The 17,040-nt window shown below is 45.2% G+C and overlaps 1 protein-coding gene across 1 annotated transcript; it reads left to right on the forward strand.

Annotated features, from left to right (window-relative positions):
- The first annotated feature begins 22 nt into the window (after positions 1-22).
- RWDD4 (RWD domain containing 4) lies at positions 23-4,591 on the forward strand. The gene is made up of 7 exons (XM_054161570.1): positions 23-163; positions 503-583; positions 2,121-2,230; positions 2,420-2,564; positions 3,170-3,284; positions 4,262-4,311; positions 4,481-4,591. Exons 1-7 carry the CDS (start codon positions 140-142, stop codon positions 4,508-4,510), a joined length of 555 nt encoding a protein of 184 aa, XP_054017545.1. The 5' UTR covers positions 23-139; the 3' UTR covers positions 4,511-4,591.
- Positions 4,592-17,040: the final 12,449 nt, after the last annotated feature.

Consider the following 17,040-nt stretch of genomic DNA (forward strand, 5'->3'; position numbering starts at 1 on the left):
GAAGGTGTGTCTAGTAGGCGGGGCCGCTCGGGCCTCCCCGTGCGACAGCGGCGGGGCTGTGCCGCGCCACCGAGGCCCGCGTAACCCTGGCTGTGGTAGAGGCTGGGGGATCTCCGCGCATTGCTTCCCCCGTAGCGCCATGGCGGCCAACGAGGACCAGGAGGTGAGTTCCAGGCCCTGCCCACGCTGTGCAGGCGGGCCGTGAGACGCCTCGCCTGGGGAAGAGCCGGCTCCGGAGACTTCCCCACAGTGTACCTAGGGTCAGGAGGGAGCCTGTGCGTGGGAAGAGGGGTATCAGAGGGGAAGCGGCCAGAGTGGCTGGGAGCAGGAGGGAAGAGCCAGCCGCTAAAGCGGACGAGAGGAGGAAGGAGCCGGGCAGCGGCGGGGCTGGGGGAGGGCGGGAAAGCGGCGGGGCCGTGCACAGCTTCGCAAATCGACCGCGGTTGGGTGCGAGCTTCGTTTTCAGGCTGCAATCGGTAACCCTCTTTACTCCTTGCTACAGATGGAGCTTGAAGCGCTGCGCTCTATCTACGAGGGAGATACGTGCTTCAGGGAGCTTAGCCCTGTTTCCTTCCAGTACAGGGTAAGGCAAGGTTTGCGACTCGCTGTAGCCCAGGTTTCGCCTTGAAGTTACGCTGCTGTCTCGTAGCTGACGTACCAGGTTTTTTCAGAACAAATAGGTAGTGCAGTGAAGGTTAGATCCGTAGGCTGTTGTTTTAGGATCTTTTCCGTAGTGATGCTTGACAGCTCAATGCTGCAGGTTTAGGAACTATCTCCTAGTGGGAGTTTATTACCCTTTAGCAAGGTATCCTACTTACATGACTTTGTACTGCATAGCTAGAACTGTCAAACGGGCTGAAGAACCTAGCCTGTTGAGCAGTACTTAAACTGGCTGATCAGAAATGTTGCTTACAGAGGTGTTTATGTGTAAAGCTTTGAGCCTTCCTTACTGCTCAGTTACAAGGTTCTAGTCTCTTGTCCAGAGGTAGTTGGCATGCCTTATCTATCTGCTAAAGAGAGAATCCACAAAATGCTTTGGGCACATGCACTTATAGAATCAGCACCAGAGAAACATACAGGGAGTGATGAGCTTGAGATATGCTAGGAGATTCTGGTATGAAGTGCTTGCCAGCTTTCTCAAATGTAAAGACCTGGAAGTTCTTCTGGGTATGGACTAAGACAGATCTTTGAATAGCCAGAGAACCTTCACTAATGAAAACTTAGGCACCCATGAGACAAATATCTGAAAATGGTATTTGCCTGTAGTGGGGAGGAACCATCTAAAATCACATTTCCATGGCCTCAAAAATAATTTCAGAATCATATCAGTAATTGTAATGAGATACAGGTCAATTTAATTAATGGCACTTGCATCCCATCCATGGAACTACAGTGATACATTCTTAGTAAATTTAATTTCCTCAAAAGAGTAAATGTGACATGCCTACAAGTCTACAGTATAGCATTCTACGTTTTACTGGCTCTAATAATTGCTAATTTTAATAAGATAAAAAATGATTTTAAAAAGTAAGGAGCCATCAAATACTGTAAAACTTGGTGTCAAAGGCGATTATATATCTTTCCCATGAAGAAGAATTTGTATTACAAGAAGGCATAATGCAGGTAAGCGCATGAGAACATAGAAGGAATTTGTATGCCATTTTTCTAAGCCTTCTCTCTGACACACAGAGCACAGGTGTTTTGTAATCAGTGTGAGATTAAAGAATGGATTTTCAAATACTGAGAAAATGTAGCAGCAGCAGCAGCAGTATTCGAAGTAAGGCCTCCCAATTTTGAGGCTGCAGTTAAAAGGATTTCCTCAGTGGATTTTCTCTTATATGCTTGCATAAGATTTGGCTTGCAGATGCACCAAACAATTAAAAAATACCATAAAGAGAGCTTTGAGTGTTCCTTTTGCTTTTCCTAGGGTGAAAACTGCGGGGTAGACATTAATATTGAAGCCAATTTTCTCAATAAGTTTATTTTGTAACTGATAACTTTAAAAAAAAAGTTACCTCAAGGGATTTGGGTACTCTGAAAGAAGTGAAAGACTTGCATATTGGCATTGTCCTTTATAAATGTCTGCATATTGGTTTATATAATTTTTCTTTTCACTCCAGATAGGTGAAAGTGGAGATCCCAAAGCCTTTCTAATAGAAGTTTCTTGGCCAGAAACATATCCTCAGACAGCACCACTCATATCGATGGATGCTTTCTTCAACAACACAATGTGAGTATTTATAAAAGCTTCCTACTCCCTAGGCTTGTTTCATAGTATCAGTCAGGGTTGGAAGGGACCACAAGGATCATCTAGTTCCAACCCCCCTGCCATGGGCAGGGACTGTTGAAGTGGGCTTTGTGGCTGGCAAGCTTTTCTTCATCTGTCTGCATTACAGTGGAATTCTATGATTTCTTCTAGATCTTCAGCTATTAAACAAAGTATATTGGATAAGTTAATGGTAGAAGTTGAGGCAAATCTTGGAACTGCTATGACATACACACTTTTTGAATACGCCAAAGATAATAAAGAGGTGTTCATGGAAAATCAGCCTGTTAACACCGTGGTAAGTAAAGTCAGACCTTTTATCTCTTGCTTTTAATCTTTTTCTTTTAATTTTATTATAACTCCTAAGTACTTCATAGCTCTGTCTGTAAGTTGTTCATCAGTGTATGGGGTATACACATTAGTGGGTAAACAGTGACACAGAGTATGGGCCCCAATGCTTTGTCTGGTCATAACTGTTATTTTGCAGCTAGACCAAAATCCTGTTGGGCTGCAGTTCTGTCCTGCAGAGTAACTTAAAAGTGGAGACTTGGAGCAGAAGCAAAAGTAAAGTCAGCTGAAACAAAGATTAAATGCATCTGCTGTGGGGGTGGGTTTCCATGTGTGGAATGTTTGAATACTTTAAGATTAAATCAGGCTTTAGGATTAAATTTAGAAAGTGTAAGAGGTGCCCTTTGTACCTCTGAAAGGGAATGATTCTAGTTTCCAATGTGTGGTTTTGAAAACCTACAGTCATGATTATGTATTAACAGCTGCAGACAACTGGCAGTATCGCTTCTTTTTGAAAGTCAAGATATTCCAGTATGTCAAGTTCAGTAATCACAGACAAAAGTTATCTGTGGAACTGATAGGCAAAACATTAATCACCATTTTTATCCTTCTCAGACTTCAGTAAGCAATAGTATTGCAATTGGAACACCTGATGTGCCAGCAAGTAAGAAAAAGGATAAAAAGGAGCAGTTATCCAAAACCCAGAAACGAAAACTAGCTGATAAAACAGGTTTGTTCATTATAATAGTGTTTTGTTTCAGCAGTAGGAGAATCCAAATTTTATAGCAGTAACATCTTGATGGAGTCAGACTCAGTGGTCATTTATGTCAGATTTACTACTTTAAGTCTGTGGTCTCTGTTTTGCCTGTTTTAGATTAATTATTCTTGCCTGAGATATTAGTTCTGGTCAAAGCAGCTTTCTACAGAGTAGAGATTTCAAGATGTGATTGGTTTTGATTTGCCTTTATTTTTCATTTCATCTGTGACAAAAATGAAATGTAAAAAAAAAATTGTGGGAAAAGAGCATTTGGGACTTCTGAAAATGCACTTTCTACAAAAGACATGGTTTGTTGATGTGCCTTCATAAATAACTCATGTTGTTAAGAATGTAATTTCTAAATGAAAGTAGTTTGGGGCCCAAAACAAAATGTTTAATGTAATTTGTATTCTCAAAGTAGAGGTGCTTCTGCAGATACTTTATGCTTTCAATGAAATGGCAAGTTGTTGATTGATTAAAAATTTTTTAATGTTTCAGCCAATCCTGCTGATGACTTTTATGTGTTCAGCATTAATTTTTCATGATGATCTGGGTAGTTACTCTCCTATTTCAGCAGTAATTTCTGCGTATGATTCACTTAACCTAATTTGTAATTAGTAGATTAAATGTTGAAGGAAAAACTCTGTCAAATTTTGTTCCTTGGCAGAATGTGTCATTGCTGGTTAGCCCAGCTCATGTTGGAGCTGCCCTCTAAATTAAATGTAAGATGTACTGAGGTGTATTCATTTAAGCAGAAATACTTTGAAGAACAAGATGTGTTTAAAACATTAATATCTATTTTTGGCCTTCTGGCTTTGTAGTGGAAAAATGAAGGGAGGGTTTATTTTTTTCAGAATTCTGTGTGCTTATTTAAAAAAAAAAAAAAAAGATTGAGATTGTCCTTCGGTTGTGTGGTGAAAATAAAGCCTTAATAAACCCTTGTTCTGCAGATAACAAAGGAGAGCTTCCACGAGGATGGAACTGGGTGGACGTAATTAAGGTAACAGGACTGTGTTCTATGCAGCATTATGAAAATGCTGTGTGTGCACATTAAAAAAAATAATTATACTTTCACCTGAAGAAAACTAATCTGATTTATTTTTTTTTCTTACTTCCTAACTTTGGTTGGATTTGACTGTGGTGTCTGATTCATTTCTGTATGTGTCCAGCATGTAAGTATCTTCAAGTTATCTTTTTGAATGTTATAAGATTTGCAAGAAGTAGTAAGAACTGTTGCTCAGCTTTGATTATAAGTTGCATATTTCTCAAATACTTTTAAAATGTTTAGTCCTTTCCAATATTGGAGTCAGATAGACTTTGACTTCTCTTTTTGACATTGGTTTAGTATTTCTTTTCTATTTATTGAGCATTTAAATTTTACTCTTATGATGAAAGAGCTTTGCTAGACAGACACACTTCGAAATATCCAGTCTTCATGTGGCAACAAGATGTGAAATAAAGTTAGTGGTGCTGCCAGGTTCTAGAAGGCAATGGATAAATAGGCAAAAAAGGGAGCTCTCCCGAGTAAGTGCACTTTGTTTGCCTCCTACAAGCCTGAGCATTCTCTGCTGCAGCTCTCCAGTGAGCAGCTGTTTTCTGTTTGCTCCCTAAGCATTGATTCCTTTCACAGTCTTGTCTTAGGTGATTCAGTGGAAGTCAGTATATAGTTTTTACACAGAGAGAGTGATTGCCCACTGGAATGGGCTGCCTGAGGAGGTGGTGGGGTTGCCGTCGCTGGGGGTGTTCAGGGCAAGGCTTGACAGGATGCTTGGTTGTATGGTTTAGTTGATTGGGTAGTGTTGGATGATAGGTTGGACACGATGATCTCGAAGGTCTCTTCCAACCTGGTTAATTCTATTCTATTCTATTCTATTCTATTCTATTCTATTCTATTCTATTCTATTCTATTCTATTCTATTCTATTCTATTCTATTCTACTTGACAATTTTGAAAGCAAACAGTAATTTTAGAAAATAGAATTATTTTACACATCTGTAATCAATGCCCCAGTGTAAGGCCTAACACTGGTTCCATTAAGTAAGAGAGAGTAAATAGCAGTGGTGGCTCTTGGTAGTGGATGTCTTTACTTCCAGAGAGATTTCACGATAGATGCGTTACATTTCGTTATTGTAATTTCATTTTGAAAAGTGAGAAATGGTAAGTTTATGCCTCTTTTTTGTGTTAATTTCTATGAGGGAATTCTCTCAGATGTGCAGAGGTACTTTTTGCATTGCTTCATCTTTCAGGGAGTTAGTAGCTGAGTCTTCTGATTAAGTAGAAACAGTACCCCAAGGTTTTTCAGGGGTTTTGTAGTGGTGTTTCTTAAAAATCAACTTTTAACATGAATGAGATAAGCTCACTTAGTGTTTAAGCTTAAACAGGTTCTTTGGATGTTTTTCAGACAGTAGCATAATCAGTCTGTACTACTAATTAAATATGTGTGTTCTGTGTAAGATGGACATAATGTTGCTCTTGTTTCCTAATAAATGGAATGGCAGTCTAAACTTTGAATACTTTCTTTTTGTGTCTCTTTTATAGTTAAGCAAAACTGGTTCTAAAGATGATGAATAGAGGACTTTGGTACAAGGAAACTCCACCTTTTAATACAGTGCAATTTTGGGTCACCATCTTTCTCTTAATAACTTTTCATATCTGTTGAAGTAAACATTTTATAAGGCTCAATTTCATAACTGGCAAATCTAGTTACACAAGTTTATCTAGAGACTATGTGCTCTTTGGGGGGAAAAACAAAACAAAACAAAAACAAACTTGCCTTAAATGAAGGTTAGAATGCAACAAAGGATATAGAGAGCCAGTGTGGTGAAGTGAATAATGCTATATACAGTGTTCATTAATTTATATTTTACTCTGTAGTAAAATCCTGTTATAGTGAACCCAGTTATACTGTAAACTTTTCCTGATGTTTTTACTCCAATTGAATTAAAAAAGACCCACTATAACAGTGATTGGTCACTGGACAGCATAATTCATCAAAATAAATTGTTCCATGGAAACAAGACCTTTGTCAATTATTTATGTAATATTAATGTAGAAGGAAAATGTAGCAATTGTTACATTGCAATACTGACTAGAGCTTGTGGTCCTGTTTTCACTGGTGACTGACTGAAATAGTAAACATTAGCAACAGCAGGGTCAGACATTCTAGTCTGCTCAAAAATGAGCAGTTTCAGCAGGGGTATGTCTTTATTGTCTGCAATGACCACCCGTTAGTCTTTCTCCAGTGTGCATCTTTACAGAAGGTTGGGTGTCTGCGGGGAGGGAGAAGTGTTTCTTGCACATGTTTCAATGAGTGCTGGGATTCTGTAGCTCTTCCATGGGAGAAATGGGCATTCCTTGGAGGGGTTTGTTAAGGGAATGGTGGGACAGTGGATGTCAGCACTGCCAGATGTGTTGGGAGAACCTTTTTTTTTTTTGTCCTAATCTGATTTCTTGTATCAGAAAGAGAAGTTACCTTTATTCAATGCAAGATGCCTTAATGTCCTATATTTTTGTTTGTTCTGAGGTGAATTTTAATAAATGCCTATTTATCTGCTGTGGTATGTGTTTACTTTTTTCCAGTTGTTTATTGCCTACTGCATTTACAGGCCAAGTTTCAAGGATTTTCTGTTGCAGATAAAGGATTCTTAGAAATTGGTGGAAGAATTGCATATTCTTTTGGTATGTATTTATGTGTTCTTCAGGGTGGCTGTGTTGGTTACTAATGTGAGGGTCAACCATCCCACTGAGAATACCCACTATGTTCAGTGCACGCAGCAATCCAGTGTCTGTTTGAAGAGTGCACCTCACTGCACATGCATTTGGTGAGTGGGCTGTTCTAGCTGCAGGCTGGATGCCCTGACCAGTGGTGCAAAGAGCAGGAGTGTCTGGCAGGGAGTAATGCTGCAGGAAGAAGTTGCTCTGGTAGTACAAGGTGATCCTGTAACACTGAGGATTATTTAGCTTTAGTGCCTGCCAGCATCAGAAAGGGCAAGACTTTTTCTATTCACAAGTTCTCCAAGAATAATGGGCTTGTCTTTTTTGCATTTCCCAAGCTGCCATACAAATCTATCTGAATACAGAAGTTAGGGGGGGTGGGGGAAGGACAAATAAGAACCACATCTCTTGCTTTTATGATGTTACTGTGTGTAATGGCAAGCTTGCTATGAAATGCTTGAGTTTCCAACTGCAAGTCTGTCTAGATCACATGCTCTTGTGAAGATATTCTGGCAGTCTCCTCTGATTCTGTTAATAAACGTGTTTGTTTGGAAGCCTACTTTCAAGGGAAATATTTTTCATTGAGAATTTTTGTATCAGTTCTTCACTTTATGTGTAAATTTTTTAAAGTGTTCTGTGTTGTTAAAGCATCTTCTTGTATGATGTGATGGTTGGGAGAGGATCATTTCACGAATCTAGGTACTTGTTGGCTGGGGTCAGAATGGATGGAGAGTGGCCAGGCAGAGAGGGACCTGGGGGTACTGGTTGATGGTAGGCTGAACATGAGCCTGCAGTGTGCCCAGGAGGCCAGGAGGGCCAGTGGCATCCTGGCCTGGATCAGGAAGAGTGTGGCCAGCAGGAGCAGGGAGGTCATTCTGCCCCTGTAAACTGCAGTGGTTAGGCCACACCTTGAGTACTGTGTCCAGTTCTGGGCCCCTCAGTTTAGGAAAGATGTTGACTTGCTGGAACGAGTCCAGAGAAGGGCAATGAAGTTGGTGAGGGGTTTGGAACACAAGCCCTACGAGGAGATGCTGAGGGAGCTGGGGTTGCTTAGCGTGGAGGAGGCTCAGGGGAGACCTTACTGCTCTCTACGACTACCTGAAGGGAGATTGTAGACAGGCAGTGGTTGGTCTCTTCTCCCAGGCAACCAGTGCCAGAACAAGAGGACACAGTCTGAAGCTGCACCAGGGGAGGCTTAGGCTGGAAGCTAGGGAGAAATTCTACACAGAGTGATTGTCCATTGGAATGGGCTGCCTGGGGAGGTGGTGGAGTCACCATCATTGGAGGTATTTAGGAGGAGACTTAGGGTGCTTGGTTCCATGGTTTAGTTGATCAGGTGGTGTTGGATGATAGGTTGGATGTGATGATCTCTAAAGCCTCTTCCAACCTGGTCTGGTCTGGTCTGGTCTATTCTATTCTACTTTCTGTTACTATGGAAAGGCCTGAGCACTGATAAGTGCGGGAAGGGAGAATAATTACTGAGAAAACACAACTGAAGTAGAGATCACAACTACTGGAGGAATTCTATACATTGTACCACCACCACATATTTTTTTTTAGTGTAAAACCCCACGGGCAGTGGAAAAGTGGTGGTTTGTGCTTTATTTCAGTAGGGCTACACCACCTATTTAAATTGCTAGGGTTTGGCTAGTCTGAAATGACAAGAATCAGTAATAGTGAACAGTGAAGTAAAAGTAGGAAGCATCCAAAATGCAGAACGATTAAAAAGGAGATTTATGTACAACACTTCCGTACTGCATGGATACTGTCTTGCTGAAGCACCAGTTGAAAGGTTTTGGGGTTTTTATGCAAAAAATTGTTGCAGTAGTAACTTGGAAATCTTGTCTGATCAAACATAGCTTTTTTCCCTTTTTTGGATTTCTCTTTGAAAATCTTCCCTTGTGACAAATTTGGTGCAGAAAATGCCAATGCTAAAATGAAGTTCAGGATTTTTTAACTGAAATGTAACTTGAATATTTATTTTCTTCAGTCTCTTAATACATACTTGAATCGGTTTGTATTCCTGGCGCCCTTTGTAAAGGTAATTTAATTTTAAGCTGCGCATTTTATTTTCTCTCAAAACTTTGCTTACCAGGTTAACATTTTGTGGTTCATTTGTTTGCTGTTAAGGAGGCAGGAACTCTTTCATTTCCACCCCTCCCCTCTTTTTTTTCACCCCTCTGTCAATCCTGCTGATGCCCTGGAGCACATCTGTAGGCAGTGCGCTTTCCAGCCTCAGCTTGCAGGAGCCGTTAGCGTTGGATGTGTGGAGTTTTTGCTGTACAGTATTATCTCTAAAACACAGTGATGACTTCTCAAAAATGTCTGGCGCTTTCTGTTTTTGATATTTGAAGAATACAAAAAAGTCCAGCAGGGGGCACAAGAGCTGTCACTATTGCATTAGTATTTTATACTTCATTTCAGATGAAACTTCAAAGAAGTTTTTAGTTGTATTTGCATGATGTTAAATACAAATTCATTCAGTGCTGTCAGTACCAAAACCAAAGACACTCCATAGCACTGTAATTTATCAAACCTCATGACCGATTGATCCCCTCGAGACAATGTCCATTTAAATGGTTGATGGGCCTGGTGACTGTGGTAATCCGATTCTGCCCGCCCTACAGCAATAGGTGCTAGGATCAAGATCACACAAAGGTATCGCAACCCTCTATTGCAAAGGTTATTCTGCTGTTATCTGGGTTCTGCAAGTGTTGTCTCCCAGGCCTGAATGGTGTATCTGGTGGCTTGTCAGGCTCTCCTGACAGCGGGATACAGGGGTCACCAGGGTGTCCAGTGGTCCAATCCTGTGAAGAGAAACTCAGAGTTTTCATTAGTTTTATTCTGAAGATCTGGTTTGATAGACTTAAGTGGACACAATTTAACTCTGCCTTCTTTTTTTGACTGCGGCATACCCTCGCCCTGTCAGGACTAGTTTCCACCCCTGTTTCCATTCTCCCAGCTCATTCCTAACTGTAACTGACGGACCCTCTTCCATTGCTCGAGTAGCCCAATGGTTTTGGGCAGGGCTATTCACCTCCTCCCCTCTGGGAAATTGGTTCAATGCCAGCAAAGCAGTTGCCAAGAGGCGTGCCTGGTCTCCTGAGGGAATGACATTGACAAAGCCTTCTGATTTGGCTAATACCTCCAATTTGGATTTTAAGGTCTGATTTGCTCGTTCTACCATGGCTTGTCCCGTGCTGTTATATGGGATACCATGCATGAGGGTGATGCCCCATTTCAGGGCAAATGCCTGGACTGATTTGGACACAAAATTGGGGCCATTGTCTGTTTTGATCTGTTTAAGAACACCAAGCCATGCCATAACTGTCAGCCAGCGTTGGATAGTTGCTTTGGAATCTGTCTTAAGATGCTGGGTAGCTACGATCACTCCGCTGTAAGTGTCTACTGTGACTGCTAGCCATGCTCGAGGTTTCAGCAGCTGACAAAGCGTGAAGTCCGTCTGCCACAGCTCCGAGGCTTTAAGACCTCTGGGGTTGACTCCGCTGGACCACAGTGGTGCTTTCTGACAATGGGGACACGTAGCCACCACGTGTTTGGCATCGGTGGCTGAGATCCCACATTTCTTTGCTAGTGCTTTAGCTCCAATGTGGAGAGATTTGTGTAGCTGACGGGCGTCTCTGAGTGTCCACACTCCTCTTGCAGCAGCGTCTGCTTTGTCATTGCCTGTCTGGTAGAATCCTTTAATTGGGTTATGGCTGTTGACATGGATGACTGATACGGTACCTTCTCTAGAAAAGAGTGCTTCTTCCAGCCTCAGGGCTGCTGTAGATGTTGGCACGCCAGGGCCTGACATGGCTAAGCAGAGTCTGGCCACAAACATTGAATCAGTGACTATGTTGAGGTATTCTGTTGGGAGCAGTCCGCAGGCTAGTACTACGGCCGTCGCTTCCAGCTGTTGGACTGAAAGAGCACGGTCAGTCATCTTGGTGCAATGCCACTCCTCACCTGACTGCCATACTGCTGCTGCAGTTGAGGTTGTTGAAGATGCATCTGTGAAGACTGTTGGTCCCGGTTGGGGTCGGTCCATAACCTTCTGTGGGAGGTCGATGTTGACCACTGCTAGCATTTGAGTCCACAGGGGCTTTGCAGCGTACTGGACTTCTCCACCAAATCCGACAAGGGCTATGGCTGGGTACTCTGACATCGCCACTGATTGTGGCGGGAGCTGTTTGCGGAAGGGTAGATATATCCTGGTGGGTTCAATGCCTAGATGTCTCAGGGCAAGTTTTCTGCCTTTCATGATGAGGTTACCAAGGCATTCAACTCCTGGAGAGAATGCACGTGACAGTTTTCCCAGGACTACCCACTGTATGGGTTGAGCTTTGTCGGGGGGGCCTTGGGCTAGTGCCCCTACTCCCCCGCCCTCTGTGAAATACAGATCGAGTGGTGCGTCCGGGTTCCACCTGGCTAGCGTGCATGATGATACCTGTTGCTCGATCAAGTCGAGGGAGGTCGTTGCTTCCGTTGTCAGGGTTTTTGGTTCCCATGGGTTCTTTCCTTTTAGAAGATCATATAGGGGGCCCATGGTTTCAGGAGGGATCAGGACGATGTTACGGAGCCACCGCAAGGATCCCACTAGCTGTTGTGCGTCATGGAGTGCTTTGATGTCCCGACAGATTTTCACTTGGGGGGGGGTGTGTTACATAAGAGCTTGTGATTCCCACCCCCAAAAAGCTCACACACGGCCCTTTTGATTTCTGCACTCGCCATTTCAAACCCACTTGCTTTGAGAGTCTCTCAGACTGTTGACACCAGCAGGTCTACCTGGCTTCCTGACGGTGCGGCGATCAGAATGTCATCCATGTATTGAATGACGGTCGCAGTCGGGTCACTGCTCCGAACCGGTGCCAACGCTTCGTCCACTGTTGTAATGGGTTGGGGCAGACCCCCTCCCCACCACACGCAGAAATGACGACTCAGACAAACTGATTGCAAAGGTAGTGGAGAGTTTAAATAGAGAACAGTGAGTGTGCACAAAAGGAAACATAGTGACAAGAAAGGAACCAAAGTAAACCCAGAAAGGCCCCAAACCCCACCTGAGGGTGCATCCAAAACCCCCAGGGCTCCTCCTTCCCCCCCCCCCCCCCCACTATTAGGCTGGTCTCAGCTGGCCAGATCTGAGACTACCCATCCCCCAGTGGCCTTGGGCCCAATCAGGCCCATGGCCGGGAGATCTCTCCCCCAGTTACCAAGTCTCGGAGAGGGAAGGAAAAGAGGAAGTGCCAGACCCCACCGCAAAATTTATAGTGGTGCAAGGGATTATGGTAGAAATACCTAATTTCCTGCGTCCACCCACTGGGATGGACTTCTGGACACAGGAAACACCCCTGTAGCAGAGGGCACCCAGCCCAAACGATGACAACTGTGATCTGGCAGATGGTGGGCGAGTTGACCATTCCTTGAGGCAACACTTTCCACTGGAAGCGTAGGTTAGGACGCTGGCTGTTTGGGAACATGACAGAAAAAGCAAACCGCTCCCTGTCCTCCTCATGCAGGGGTATTGAAAAGAAACAGTCTTTAATATCAACAACAGCACAAGGTTGTCCTTCTGGGATCATAGAGTTCATGGGCAGCAGTGTTTGGACAGGTCCCATTGGTTGGATTCTCTTACTTACCTCACGCAGGTCATGAAGGAAGCGAAAACCCTCACCAGATCGTTTGGGTATTACAAAACCTGGGGTATTCCATGGGCTGGTGGAAGGCTCTATGTGACCTTGTTGTAACTCACGGTCAACTATCTAGCTTAGCAACCAGCTGTAGTTCAAGTGCTCTGTGTGGGCTACATTACCTGTGTGCAGAGGAAGGTGGCTCTAGTCTCTCTTTCTGGAAGGCTGACTCCTGAATGAGGAGGGTGGTGTCTGCTCCCACAAATCAGAGAATCACAGAGGTGGTTGGAAGAGACCTCCAGAGCCCAAGACGGAGGAGGGGTGTGGAAGGGATCATGCCCCAGTACTGGGCACTGGAGAGGCCACACCTTGAGTTCTGGGTTCGGTTTTGGTGCCCTCACTAGAAGAAGGACATTGAGGGACTGGAGCAGGTCCAGAGAAGGGCAACCAAGCTGGGGAAGGGTCTGGAAAACAGGGCTGGGGAGGAGCAGCTGAGGCACCTGAGGGTGTTTAGTCTGGAGAAGAGGGTCTCCTCCTCTCTCTGAGGGGAGACTGCCTGAAAGGTAGTTGGAGTGAGGTGGGGGTTGGTCTTTTCTGCCTAGTCTCAGGTGATAGAACAAGAGGCAGTGGCCTGAAATTGTGCCAGGGGACATTCAGATTGGACATGAGGAACAGTTCCTTAGCTGCAAGAGTGGTCAGGGATGGGCACAGGCTGCCCAGGGAGGTGGTGGAAGCCTCCTGCCTGGAGGTTTTTGCAGCCAGGCTGGATGTGGCTGTGAGCAACCTGCTGTAGTGTGAGGTGTCCCTGCCCATGGCAGGGGGGTTGGAACTGGCTGAGCCTTGGGGTCCCTTCCAACCCTGACAGCTCTGTGATTCTAAAGGTGAATCCACTTCAGAATTGTGGTGGGTTGAGAGGAAAGGCTCTGAGAAAGAGACCACGGCTAAAACTCAGTCAGAGAAATGAGATTATATTTTACAAGGAAACAGATTCTATGTAACACAACAAATACAGGGATTTTACAATATATACAGGAATATACAGCAAATAAACTCAACCAGAAACCAGATCCACCCCCCAGAGGGGGCTTCCCCCTGTGCCCCCTTCACCCCCCTATCTCCCTTCTCCCCCAAAAAGGTAGAAGAGGAAAAAGAGATGTGGACAGTTAACAGGGCAGGAAAGAAAGAGAGGCCTGTTACAGGAGTTAGTATCTTATCTTAGCTGGCCAGAAGCAGATCCAGCCGAAAGGAACAGTGAAGGAAGAGAAACTGAGAAAAAGTCCCAGCTCCCCTGGGTCTAACAATCTCACCTCCCACAATTCTACCAATGAAATTCGTTTAGAATACCAAAATATTTTATAACATTTAGCCAGTGTGCCCCTTCCTTAAAGGCACAGCCTCAAACGGTCACAAGAATCCAGGCCACAACCACTGGGGAGCAGTCACAGAAAAGCCTCAGAGAGTGACCCAACAGCTGCCTGCTCATGGGCTTACCAAAGCCAGGGCTGCAAGACTTACTTCTCTGTCTGAGGAGCCTTTTGATTTGTCATGTTTGGTACACCAATCCATGTTGTGAGCAAAATGCTGAGCAGAGGCTCAGAGAATTACAGAATCCTGGAATCATTTCAGTTGCTCATCCAGCCCAACCAATATTTTCAAGGCCCCTGGGTCATTGCTGCAGAAGAAGGAGGCATTATTTAGGGAGATGAAGTTTCACCACTAGGAGCCTTGGCTCTCACGTATCACTACATACTCACTTCAGCTGAGTTTCCCCCTGGAGCCCCTTTGTCTCCTGTTTCCTTCTCCTGCATGCACACTTCCTTGACATCACCACATGCTAAAGGAACTCCATACTGGTGACTGAAGTCTGTGAGCATCTTGGCTGAGGGCAGCAAATCACCACGAATTACAGCTCCCAGGCTTTTACTTTGGCACAAGATAATGAGCCTACAAGCAGACACCACCATCTGATTAGTTGGCAGATCCTTTAGTGCAAAATCCAGTCACTACAGCTGAAACTAGTGTGGAAAACCCACACAACCTTCTTGAAATGTCTCTGAAGTTCAGCTCAGTGCATGTCTGCTGGCATGTAGCACAGAGAAAGTTTAGCAGGTCAATAAACCTACCAGGAACATGCTGCTCAGAGAGATGCTCCAGGCCCCTCAGCATCTTCATAGCCTTCACTGGACTCTCTCCAGTAGTTCCCTGTCTCTCTTGAACTGGACCACTGAGTCCAGATGTGGCCTCACTAGGGAGGAGTAAAGTGTGTGGGGGAGAACCTCTCTCAACCTGCTGGTCACACTTTCCTTAGTGCACCCCAGGAAACCATTCTTGGCTGCAAGAGCACATTGCTGGCTCATGGGGAACTTGTTGCCCACCGCCAGTCCCAGGTCCTCCTCTGTGGAGCTGCTTTCCAGCAGGTCAGCCCTCACCTGTACTGCTGCAGGGGCCTGTTTCTCCCTAGGTGAAGGATTCTACACTTGCCCTTCTTGAACTTCCTGAGGTTCCCCTCTGCCCAGATCTCACTCAATGGCAGCACATCCTGGAGGGCTTGCAGCCACCCCTCCCAGTTTTGTAGCATCAGCACACTTGCCGAGGGTTCGCTCCCTGCGTTCATCCAGGTCACTGATGAAGATGTTGGACAGACTGGATTCAGTCCTGAGCCCTGAAGAAGCTACAGCACTGATACACCTCTCTCCTTTCTAAGCCCCTGCCCAAAGTCCAGGTGTGCTCGGCGCTGGTTAGCAAACCATGCCCTCTGCCTTACCATACCCCCGCTGAAACCCGGATGGAGAGGCCCACGGACTGCATTCCCCAGGGAGAAGCTATCCTGCAGGATGAGCTGCTGCACTCTGCTAAAACTTCCTTTCTTAACATCTTGGGGCTGGACAAGTCCTACCTGGACAAGGTTTGGAAAGACTCCTGAGGAGCCAGCCATCTGCCACGGGTGCGGAAGGGAAGGACCTGTTTGCCTAAATCCGGAAGGGGCTGGCAGAGGCGGAAACGGTAGAAGATATCTTCCAGGTCTGAATAGAGGCGCTGGGGGAAAGACAGGTCTGAGTTGTACAGCACTGTCAGGTGGCCCTCCCCGTGTCTGTGAGCCCTGCAACAAAGGAGAGGAGAATAGAATAGAATAGAACAGAACAGAACACAACCAGGTTGGAAGAGACCTTCGAGATCATCAAGTCCAACCTCTCACCCAACACCATCTGATCAACTAAACCATGGCACCAAGTGCCTCACCCAAGCTCCTCCTAAACACCTCCAGGGATGGTATCACAGCATCACAATATCACCAAGGTTGGAAGAGACCTCGAAGATCACCAAAAGTCCAACCTATCACCAGAGACGTCATGACTAAACCATAGCACCAAGTGCCACATCCAATCCTCTCTTGAACACCTCCAGCAGGAGCAGGGAAGTCCTTGTGCCCTGTGCTCAGCACTGCTGAGGCCACACCTTGAGTCCTGGGTCCAGTTCTGGGCTCCTCAGCTTAGGAAAGATGTTGAGCTGCTGGAAGGTGTTCAGAGAAGGGCAACAAAGCTGGGGAGGGGTCTGGAGCACAGCCCTGTGAGGAGAGGCTGAGGGAGCTGGGGTTGCTTAGCCTGGAGAAGAAGAGGCTCAGGGGAGACCTTGCTCTCTCCAACTCCCTGAAGGGAGGTTGTAGACAGGTGGGGGTTGGTCTCTTCTCCCAGACACCCAGCACCAGAACAAGAGGACACAGTCTCAAGCTGTGCCAGGGGAGATTTAGGCTGGAGGTGAGGAGAAAGTTCTTCCAAGCAAGAGAGATTGGCCATTGGGATGTGCTGCCCAGGGAGGTGGTGGAGTCACCATCCCTGGAGGTGTTCAAGAGGGGACTGGATGTGGCACTTGGAGCCATGGTTCAGTTGTCATGAGGTGTTGGGTGACAGCTTGGACTTGATGATCTCTGAGGTCTTTTCCAGCTTTATTGATTCTAGAATTCTATAAAGATTCCAGTAGCTCAACAACAACAGAAGTCCAGTATTTCCATCCTTCTCCTTTCAACTTTACATGGCTGATCCAGACTGTGGTGTGACAAAGATGAGAAGATTATCCCCCCAGGGAAGCAGCCACTGGGACTCACATCCACTGAACCCACCCAGAAAGCATCAGCAAGGCAGGTGAGCATAGATCTTTGTACAGACAGGGATGGAGGGGTGGGCATAAATGAAATTAAGATCTCTGAGTCTAAGAAGTAACTGAGGAAACCCCTCAAAGTCTCTCACCTTTCGAAGTGTCTGTCCCATATCCTTTTGATTGCTTTGTCTTTCAATCCCTCCAAGACAAAGAGATGAGTTTCTCCGTCCATCAAGTGAAAACCACTAACAACATCCAGCTCTGATACCTTCTCAGGAGTGGTTTTCAGT

This window comes from Dryobates pubescens, chromosome 1 (assembly GCF_014839835.1).
Source record: "Dryobates pubescens isolate bDryPub1 chromosome 1, bDryPub1.pri, whole genome shotgun sequence".
NCBI lineage: Eukaryota > Metazoa > Chordata > Aves > Piciformes > Picidae > Dryobates > Dryobates pubescens.